Source organism: Verticillium dahliae, genomic scaffold (genome assembly GCF_000150675.1).
Source record: "Verticillium dahliae VdLs.17 supercont1.20 genomic scaffold, whole genome shotgun sequence".
Classification (NCBI taxonomy): Eukaryota; Fungi; Ascomycota; class Sordariomycetes; order Glomerellales; family Plectosphaerellaceae; genus Verticillium; species Verticillium dahliae.
The window spans coordinates 165630-175859 of NW_009276967.1; the positions used below are offsets into that span (position 1 = coordinate 165630).

At 60.6% G+C, this 10230-nt stretch overlaps 4 protein-coding genes across 4 annotated transcripts; 1 reads left to right on the forward strand and 3 right to left on the reverse strand.

Annotated features, from left to right (window-relative positions):
- Nucleotides 1–885: 885 nt before the first annotated feature.
- VDAG_08348 (uncharacterized protein) lies at nucleotides 886–1583 on the reverse strand (the record flags this gene model as incomplete). The annotated part of the gene is made up of 2 exons (XM_009660073.1): nucleotides 886–1170; nucleotides 1335–1583. The coding sequence occupies 2 exons, from the start codon at nucleotides 1581–1583 to the stop codon at nucleotides 886–888; spliced, it is 534 nt and encodes a 177-aa protein (XP_009658368.1).
- A 1159-nt stretch (nucleotides 1584–2742) lies between these two features.
- VDAG_08349 (uncharacterized protein) lies at nucleotides 2743–4399 on the forward strand (the record flags this gene model as incomplete). Its single annotated transcript, XM_009660074.1, has 3 exons — nucleotides 2743–3491; nucleotides 3597–4185; nucleotides 4289–4399. The coding sequence occupies 3 exons, from the start codon at nucleotides 2743–2745 to the stop codon at nucleotides 4397–4399; spliced, it is 1449 nt and encodes a 482-aa protein (XP_009658369.1).
- Nucleotides 4400–4569: 170 nt separating this feature from the next.
- Nucleotides 4570–5730, reverse strand: VDAG_08350 (O-sialoglycoprotein endopeptidase; the record flags this gene model as incomplete). The annotated part of the gene is made up of 1 exon (XM_009660075.1): nucleotides 4570–5730. One exon carries the CDS (start codon nucleotides 5728–5730, stop codon nucleotides 4570–4572), a length of 1161 nt encoding a protein of 386 aa, XP_009658370.1.
- Nucleotides 5731–7782: 2052 nt separating this feature from the next.
- Nucleotides 7783–9730, reverse strand: VDAG_08351 (uncharacterized protein; the record flags this gene model as incomplete). The annotated part of the gene is made up of 3 exons (XM_009660076.1): nucleotides 7783–8595; nucleotides 8649–9419; nucleotides 9566–9730. The coding sequence occupies 3 exons, from the start codon at nucleotides 9728–9730 to the stop codon at nucleotides 7783–7785; spliced, it is 1749 nt and encodes a 582-aa protein (XP_009658371.1).
- Between the last annotated feature and the right edge of the window lie 500 nt (nucleotides 9731–10230).

Sequence of the window (10230 nt, forward strand, 5' to 3'; positions counted from 1 at the left end):
TGTGGACAGCGGTGACGACCGCGGGGGCTACCGTGACCGGAATGGCGGACGCGGACCTCGCAACCCCAGGCCGCCGGGCGCGGACGTGGACACGTATGTGCCCAGCTACGGTCGTGAAGGTGGACGGCACCGGGATGACCGGCCTCGAGATGACCGACCATACCCTAAGAACGGACCTCGTGACGACCGTCCTCCTCTGGATCGCCGCCGTCGTAATAGCAGGGACGACTGGCGCTCCGTCCGAGGGCCGGACCGGGCGCCCGCAAGTACGGCAGCAGGGAGAGACACACACGGGAGCAGGAGCCGGTCGCCGGTCCGAGATCGCGAGCGTGAACGGGATTATCGCCGTTAGGCACAGCGGCACCCAAGGAACCAGCCACATCAGCAAACAACCACATCAGCAACAATCACATCAGCAATATCAGCAGTATCCACATCAACAACAACAACAACACTGGCAGTTCCGGCATACGGGACAATGGGGCTCGCAGGACCAATGGTATCCACACGACCCTCGGTATCTGCAGCAGCACCACCAGTTGTACTATCAATACGGTCCATGGCATGGCGGACCGGCCCCGGGCAGAGGCGCGCATTCCCACAATGCGCGACGTGGGCACTGGCGTTAAATCGGCACGGCCAGGGTGACTTTTTTTTTTTTTACTCCACGGCAAAGTACAGAGACAGTTGGCTTAGAGCAATCCATCATGAGGCGGGGGAGTACCGGAACATCATTGGGCGAGCACGTCGCGCGAGGCTCAGCCAAGCGGGCAAGGCGGATGGGAGCGGAAGGAGGACAGGAGGTGATGGCAGCGAGAAGTGAAGTGTGGCTGGTAGGTCTCTCTAGCTGATGTATGAAAATGGAATATGGGGACAACAATAAAATCACAAGTCCGAATCGTTGCTTTCTTCCTCGTGAATCGTCTGGGCGACCAAGCCGGCCGTGCGTCTCCTTCGCTTCGGGGGCATTTCCTCGAGGAGATGCCAGTCCGTCTCGCCCGAGGACGAGGACTCGGTCTTGGCCGGCGTGACGGGCCGCACGAGCTCGTCGTCGTAGTCTGACCTGCGCGAGCGCGTGTCGTCCCGCATGCCGAGGGCCGACGTGATGATGCCGGAGGCCAGGGCCATGAAGAGACCGGCAACGAGGCCGATGAGAGCGCCGCAGCCAACCTGTAGGTGAGGTTAGGTTCAGGACGACAGGGGAGTACCGAAGGCGAGGCGAGCGGGAAGGTAGACCGACAAATACGTATAGGGGCTGCAGGAATTGTCAGCTTTGACGCATCAAGCGGCTCGGGTGACCGATTAGAAGGGGCTTTATTTACCTCGAGGCTCACGAACAAGCCCGTGATGGCCTGCACCCACGACCAGGCGTAGGAGAGCACGAGGGTGACTGGCGACAACAGGAACAGGGCGAGGGCAATGACCTTGGAGAGGAGCAACCAGATGATTTTCAAGGGAAAGGCGCAGACAGCCCAGATGATGACGGCTGCCTGCCAGAGGACCGTCTGCCATGTGGCCATGGCTGGGCCTGTCGGGTCGAGGGCGACGTGGGGAGGATGGATGGCCGTGACGGTCGTGTCCATGACGATCAATCAGGGCATTGGCGTGAGATACGGGGACGCACTGGGCTTGAGCTTGATGCTGGATGAAAAGAGAGTTGGACGTCAGGAATGGACGAGCAGGGGGACCTCTGTGCGAGGTGGACGTCACGTCACGGTTCCTTCATTCCTGTCATGGCAAGATGCAGGTACCTCGTTCTCAGCACGGATGGTGCTGGGGTTCCAGAGCTCCAGCTTGAGCTCGAGCTTGTGAGACGAGTCGATTGACAGGAGGTTTGATGGATTACATAAGACAGGACCATCCGGACGGAAGCAAGAGCAAGAGCAAGAGCAAGAGCAAGCAAGAGCAAGCAAGAGCAAGTGCCGCCCGCGCAAGGGCACTGCACTGCTCATCCCCAGCGTATCCACCGTCACAGCGCACAGCACAGGCCCAGGCACAGACGCAGGTGGGCAAGAGCCCCTCCATCTCCCACCGCTTCTGTTCTCACGCAGTTGTCACCCAGCCGCCTGCCTTATCTCACTCACTGGATCCGGACCTCTCTCCTGCTTGTTCCCTGCCTCTTCCCTGCCTCTTCCCTGCCGACCAAACCCTGAGGTACGACATTCCGTTTTCGCCGGACCCCCCTCCCCTCCCCTCCGTCACCGAACTCACCCCAGTTCACCTCACCTCACCTCACCTCACCTCGCCTCGCCTTCTTGTTCCTCATCCCTTTCGCGAACGGCACATATCATCACCAACGAACATCAGCACGGCAGCCAGCAGCACGGCACACGGTCGTCGACAACCCCGCCGACCCGCATCACCCCCCCAACCCCGCCGCTGCTGCTGCTGCGAGGGGGCCGCTGTCCCGCTGTCCCGCGATAGCACCTGAGACCTGTCACGCGTAACGAGTCCCTTCACAGGATAGGCGTACCCTCCGATCGCGCCAGCTCGTCCACCCACCCACCGCCAGCCGAAACTCATCACACAAAGAGCCACGAGACCAGTCTCTGCACCGCGACTGGACCCCGCGCCCGCCCCGTCGACCTGCCGGCACCCAACTGCACCCCTTGCTCGTCAACTTTACTCTTTGCCCATCGCCTCACCCCAGCCACGAGGGTGCTTTTACCCCCCCGCACAGTCAGGAGTTGAGGTCGCCGTCTCGTCCCACCTGGGGGACCGCCAAAAAATAATATACTCAAGATGGGCAACAACCCCTCCTCCACGTCCAAGCCCGCCACCCCCGTCTCTTCCAACCCAGCATCCGCCCACGACTCACCCAAGAACCCCAAGAGGGATTCGAAGCACATCATCCCCCATCGCACAACCGAACGGGTCGCCGCGCCCCCCGAGGCCTCTCTCCACCAGGCCCAAGGGTCCACCATCAGCAAGGCCTCGAGACCTCTCCAGTACAACCCCATCGCCGGCATCGCCAGCGCCTCGCCCTCCTCCAGCCCCAAGAGCAACAACTCGGCCCCGCCGCCACGGCCGTCCGACGCCAAGACGATCCCCCGCGATGAGCCCACCAAGCCGCTAGACGTCCCGACAGCCCACACCGAGCCCTCGTCCCTGCGCTCCCACATCTCCGCCCACGTCGACGGTGCCGGCCTCGTGTCCCAGAGCAGCGTCAACGACATGTCCTATCTCACGCGGCCCCCGCGCCTGCCGCTCCCCATTGAGGAGGAGGTCCACACGCCCGGCTCCCCCATCATCGCGCCGGCCGATGGCGACACCCCCATCGTCGACCCCGGCTCGCTCGATTCCGACCCCATGACCCGCAAGTCCTCGGCCCTCAGCAGCAACACGGTCGACGACGACGACGGCGAGGAGCTCATCGTCGACAAGACCCGCCCCACCGTGCCTACCCAGCTGCTCTGGACTCATGGAGGGGAGAAAGTCTACGTCACCGGCACCATTTTCCAATGGAACCGCAAGCAACGACTACATCCCGTGTAAGTTCTTGCCATCCCTTTCCGGGGGAGGGGTCGACGGCTACTGGTCATGGATGCTTCTCACCACATTGTGCTACCCACATGCTGACTATACATGCCCTACAGCGAAGGCAAACCCGGCGTCTTCTCCGGCACGGTTCACATTCTCCCCGGCACCCACCATGTGCGGTTCTTGGTCGACGGCATCATGCAGACGTCGCCGGATCTGCCGACAACCGTCGACTTTGGCAACAACCTCGTCAATTACATCGAGGTCAGCGCCGATGACCTGCCGTCGCAAAAGAAGGCCGGCCAGGACGCGTCCGCCGCGGCCGGCGCCGGTGCCGCCGACGGCCAGGCGGCGGTGAAGCCATCAGCCTCGCAGACGGACGACTCGGCCAAGCCGCTGCCGAGGGGCAAATCCGTGCCGTCTGCCAGCCAATACTTCCACCAGATCCCCAAGTACCTCGTCGACTTTGACCAGGCCGAAGACTCGCCCTCGTACCAGTACGCCGTGACGGCCATTGAGAAGCTGCCGACGCCGCCCAGCCTCCCGGGCTTCCTGGGCAAACCCATCCTCAACGCCGCCGTCCTCATGAAGGACGACAACAGCGTGCTCAACATGCCGAACCATACGGTACTCAACCATCTCGCCACGAGCAGCATCAAGAACAACATCTTGGCTGTGTCGGCGACGACTCGCTACAAGAGCAAGGTATGTCGGACAAGATGTGTTCTGGAGACGGCCGAGTTTTCTAACATGAAGCTACTAGTATGTAACGACCATCGTGTACAAGCCGACCTCGACGGACGACTAGGGGCTTGACGTCGCAGGGGCAGTGGCTGGGTTGCGTGAGGACGAGGAGAGCTCGGGCCGATTGACGATGCGTCTGTGCTGCGAGCTGCGGAAACGCGAAAGTTCTCTATAGAAGAGGGGCTGGGGATCACATCTAGACGATTTCGCAATTATTTCGGAGAGCCGATTACGTCGGAGCCGATTATTTTGGGAAACCGATTGCAATGAACACAAAACATGCACGATTTCACAGGCGCCTCAACACACACGCACAAGTGCGGCCTGTGGGCCAACGTGTCCCGTTCAGTCTCTCCATTTGATATGTACCTCGTCTGTCCTGAAGCGCTGCGTGCACTGGCTGTCCTCAAGCGGCGTGCGAAAGCCAGTGTTGTAGGCCAGCAGACCGGCGTGGGCAATCATGATGCCGTTGTCGATGCAGAAGCGCTCGTCGGTGGCGTAGACGCTGCCGCCGCGGTCGCGGGCCATGAGCCCCATCATCTCCTGGAGGCGCTCGTTGCAGCCGACGCCGCCGACGATGAGGACCTGGCTGCTGCCGACGTGGGCCATGGCGCGCTCGGTGATCTCGACGAGCATGGCGAAGACGGTCTCCTGCAGGGTGAAGCAGAGGTCCTCGGGCGTGAAGGGCGGGGGCTCGTCGCCGCCGCGGGCGCGGGCGGCGTGCATCTGGGCGGCGAGCACGTCGGCGCTCGCGAGGATGCCGGAGAAGGAGCAGTCCATGCCCTTGACGGCGTAGGGCAGGTCGAGCAGGCGGCGGCCGCGCTTGGCGAGCTGCTCAATGTTGTAGCCGGGGGCGGGGTCGTTGCTGATGGCGAGGGTGCGGGCGAAGCGGTCGAGGCAGTTGCCGACGGCAATGTCGAGCGTCTCGCCAAAGATGCGGTAGCGCTGCTCGGCGTAGGCGATGACCTGCGAGTTGCCGCCGCTGACGTAGAGCACGACGGGGTTGGCGGCGCCCGTGATGGTGCGGCCCATCTCGATGTGGCCGACGCAGTGGTTGACGCCCACGAGCGGCAGGCCCCAGAGCAGCGCCAGCGTGCGCGCGCCCACGGCCACCGACGCCAGCGGCGCCCCCATGCCGGGCCCCTGCGTGAAGCACACGCACGCGAGGTCGCCGGGCCCGACCCCCGCGTCGGCGAGCGCCCGCAGCGCCAGCGGCACAAAGTGCGCGCGGTGGTGCGCCGCCGTGTCCTTGGGCAGGAACCCCGTGCCGGGCGGCGACACGAACGTGTGGCGCACGTTGGAGAGGATCGTCGCCTCGCCGCTGGCAGCGTGGTGGATGACGCCGAGGCCGAGCTTGTTGGCTGAGCCCTCGCAGCCGAGCGCCAGGCGGCCCCCTGGAGGGAACTTGCGGGCCATGGTGCGCTTGGAGGAGGATGGCGAGGGAGGTGAGCCGTGGACGTGCGAGAGTGTTCGTTTTCGGGGGCTCTTTGGTGGTGAGGCGGGCATCGGGTGGGTATGTGTAGCGGTCTACGTCTTGCGGGAGTCTTCGCCAAATGAAATCCTGATGGGTTTTGTGGAGTATTCTCGTGTATTGATGGGTGTATAAACTGTCGAGCTGAGTCTTGTCGTGAGTCTGGTGCAGTGGACAAATGCAGTCGCGAGGAGGGGCAATTGTCCGATCGTCTTTCCTCGATAAGAGAGCGATAGAGGGGCAGAGTGGATATGCAGGCCAAGCCTCAAGGTACTAAGGTACTTGCTACAAGTAGGTACCTAGGTACCGCTTTGTCATCCCCGTCGGGCCAAGCACCCCGCTGGCGCTGCTGACACGAGAGGCTCGGGCCTGGCGCTCACTGGTGCCGACGCTGGCGCTGCGCTGGCACTGGCACTGGCACTAGCACTGGCAAAGGGTCCTCCCAGCGAAATGCTCGGTTTTGGTCAAATCCCACACAAAGTGCCCGCGGCCAAGTGGATCTCACTACCGACACAACGCTCAACTGAACCCACCTCGTCTGCCCGCCCACCAAGCTTTCGACAATTCCTTCCTCTTGTCACCGACTTTTATACCTCTCGCCGGCGTGTCCCAGAGACCATCATGCGTCTCTCGACCTCTGCTCCCGTCGCCAAAACGTCCCCAATGGGTAGCAAGCCCGCTTGCTGATCATGCCACGGCGCAGCACGGCGCACCGGAGTCATGGCCCATTCGGAGGTCCTGGTGCCGCTTCCCAACCACCACGTCTGCTGGCCACACCACCCGCCAGCTCTTCTCTCCCCTCTTTCTCACGCCCTGAACACCTCTGTCTCTCCTCCTCCTCTGCTTCAGGAGACATGGTTTCTGTGTCGACTCCTCTCTGCGCAATCCCCTCCACGGCCGGCGCAAGATCGACGTCGCATCCACAGTCGCACGTCGTCCCACCCGCCTGATGCCAAGCCAACCTCGGGAAGACCGCACGACACGGCTCTGCCAAACAAGATGGTTCTAAACAAGAGAGCCGCTTATGTATCTTGTGTCAGGCTTAATTCCTAGCATCGACGCTACCGGCAGTGTCTCCCATCAGCCAGGAAGGCGACGCCGCTCGACCTCTCCCGCGATGCCGAGCCTGCTCCGATGCGTGGGCCGCTTGGAAATCAACATCCGTCTGTCGACTGCGAGCGACTGGCGACAAGCATTCCGACGCTGACCCCCATGGCTTGCCGTTCTCGCCCTGAGGAGCTTGCACTAGCTGGCGCATCGACGTTCTTCTCTCGTCCTTCCATGCTCTCGTCAGCAATAGTGGCTCACGATGCACACATGCTGCTGTCGCCTGCGGATGCTCGCCAACAGCATGACGTCGACATCAACAGCAGCAGCATATTCGCAGCAGCTGTGGAAGGTCCTCGCTGCATACGATGCAAATATATCGGCCAGTCCCTGGGCCATGTCCTGGTGTATTGGGTCGTTGGGTACGTACTGACGAGATCAACCAAGGAGGCATGAAATGACTAACAACAAGACGTGGACAGGTGACATCTTGCGAACCATGGCCAGACTCGGCAAACCTCGAACATCCGAAATAACGCACATCTGCGCATTCATACCAGAGCACCTGTGCGGGGTTGTTCCGAAGGCCACTTGCCGCCCGTCGAATGCTGGAACTTCAGCGTGCTACACAAAGTTCATACAAGCATCACTCCTCGCACACGGTCCGACAAACCCGTTGACGAACCACAAAACCTACACACACACACACACACACACACAAAGTCAAATACCAACATGTTTATAATATTGCTTTGATGCATCTAAGATCTTCCGACCACAGACTACTTGCCGCCAACGCCGAACTGCAATGCAAACCCCGTGGTACACTACACTACAGAGGGCCAATCCCGAACGCCACGCCACCGAAACCCCCCTTGCCGCCCGCCTGCCAGCCTGCCACCATTCGGCCGATATCCCAAAGCAAAAGAGAAGAGGGAAGAGAGCCCACACGAAGGACCCGGGTATAAACAGCTGCAACTATACACTTGTCCACCAACACCGTTGCAATATGTGTGTGTGTGGAAGGACCGCTCATCCGCTCAAGACGTCGCTCGAGCTTGTTGCGGGGTGGCCGAAGCCTGCGGAGCCTGTTGCGATGGCGCGTTGGGCTGCGGTGGTGGTTGCGGAAGCGCTGGTCTGTTTCCATTCGCTGCCGCACCCTGCGACCCATTCGCACCTCCCTCTGCCGGCCCCACCGGTCGACGTGGGAAGATGAACGGCGAGAGAGGAATTGTTGCTCGGAACTTTAATGCACGAGTATCGAATGGATCAACCTCGTACACCGGAGGGTCCTCGTCGTCATCCTGGTCATATTTCCACCGGTCCGAGGCATCATCATCTTCTCTCGGCGGTGACGCCAATCCACGACGGTCGATCCACAGACGGTTCAGGCGGCCAATGCGCCGACGGAACGCCGGCTGCTGTGTCGGTGGCTTTTCCTTGCCGCCGCCGCCGCCGCCTGCCGTAAAGCGGAACATGGCCATGTCGCGTTTATCTGCCGCCGGTGCAGGCTCATCGTCCACGTCCATGGCATCGGAGTCTTCCGATGTGGACGCGGGAGGCGTCATGAGATACTGCGTCTTGGCTGGTCGGAAGCTCACTTCCATGCCCTCATCCCTGACAGGGGACAAGGGGCCGCGTGTGAGATCGATGTGGTTCTGGTTCCACTTGCGGTGTGTCTGAACCTTCTGTTCCACGTCTGCACGAAGCTCGTTCTCCTTCTCCAACAGCTTGTCTGCGAGCTGGACGAGATCGGCTTCCATAGTCCGACCATCTGGTCGGACAGCCATGCGCATGGCACTTCCAGGAGGGCGCTGCAGTGTTGGCGCATCTGCTGCCTTCCTCTTCTGTGGCTGGTGGGATGGTCAGCAGGGTCGTCGGCATGAAGATTCAAGAGGCAACATACCTTGTTGTTGAAGAGGTCGTCGTCTTCGCCCTTGATACCCAGTTTGAGCTTCATCTCCTTGAGCTTAGCACGCTGCTCAAAGATCATGCGCTCTAGGTTCAAGAACTCGCGCTTCTGTACTTCTCTCTCGTAGGAGAGGATCACAAGCTGACGACCATCCTCTAGCTCCTTGCGTAACCTCTTGAGCTTCTCGGCGCTCTGGACGTCTCGTTGCCTCGTCTTGCGCGTCTGGCGGGCCTCACGCCGCCTGAAGCAGACGTAAGGGTCCGTATCGTCGCTGTCTTGGTGAGTCTCAAACTTCAGCGTCGGGTGCAGCGGCTTGTTGGCAGACTCCTGCCGACGGGTCTTCCAATATTCATAGACCTGCTTCGCATGGTTCATGAACTTGGTCGATCCGAGCTGCTGCAGAGGTTGCACCATCATGTCGTAGCCAACGACGGTGTTGTCTATGGAGGCAAAGGGTGCGTGCTCGGAGGCCATCTCCTCGAAGACGTCCATGATCTTTTCAAAGTCATCTTCGGAGAGCTGGCCCGCACCCTTTCTATTACTGTTGTACTTCTTCAGGTACTCATCGTCCTCTGTGGTCATGTCATACGCCACACCAATGCTCTCCTCCACAGTCTGCGAGAAGCGGATGTATGAGTTGGGGAGCTGGTGGTGCCCCGGGTAGAGCTGGTCATAGTTGATGTCGCTCTCCTGGGGAGGCGGGACAGGAATTTCCTGGTCATTGCTTGTGCCGGCCTCCTTGAGGATGGACTGCAAGTGGTATTCCTGCGAGTCAAAGGTCAGTATGAGTGTATGCAGATGTGATGTGAGTGAGTGAGTGAGTGAGTGAGAGTAAAAGTGGAGACGTGTCGAGGATATGCCAAGCCATATCACGTGATATGGCATCGCAATATCAGAGTGATGAAAAACACGGACGGAGGCAGACGTACGGTTTCCTCGGCGGCTTCGACGCCAGTAGCGATCTGGGTTTCGGTGGTCAAAGACTCATATTCGCTGGGGTCGATGTCGTCCTCCCTGAGGATAGGGAGGAGCGTCTTGACGCTGAGCTTTTTCACTCGCACCTTCCGGGTGGACATGGCGGTGAAGGGTGGCAGAAATGGCGCAATGCCAGCGGAAAAACCGCGTGAAAAATGGCTCAGGTCATAAACAACGGGCTGCTGTGTTCACCTGTGCACTTTTTGAGGATGGAAAAGGGCGTTTGTGATGCCGATTCGATGGCCGTTGTTGCGCTGGCCGATGAGGTGACGTTGGGGATGTTTTGCCGCGCGAAGAATTTTCGCTGGGTTCCGGTCGCCAGAACCAGTTGCCTTGGAGAAGGTCTGCGGGCGGCGACGTGTACTCTTGCGCGGGACTCTTGGTGGCGAGGTACTTGCTTTGCGCTCGGGCCACTTTTGTGTCGAGGGATTGGGTAGCTTGGGTGGCCGTCAATTACGCTTGCCTGAAATGGGCGCCTCTAAAAGGGGGCGGCCTCCGGTCACGTGCTGCCGGCTTGATATCAGTATAGCACGCAGGCCGGTTTGAATGGATGTCCGTTTGCGTGCACCGGGCTTGTTTGATCGTCAGTGTACAGCAGGAA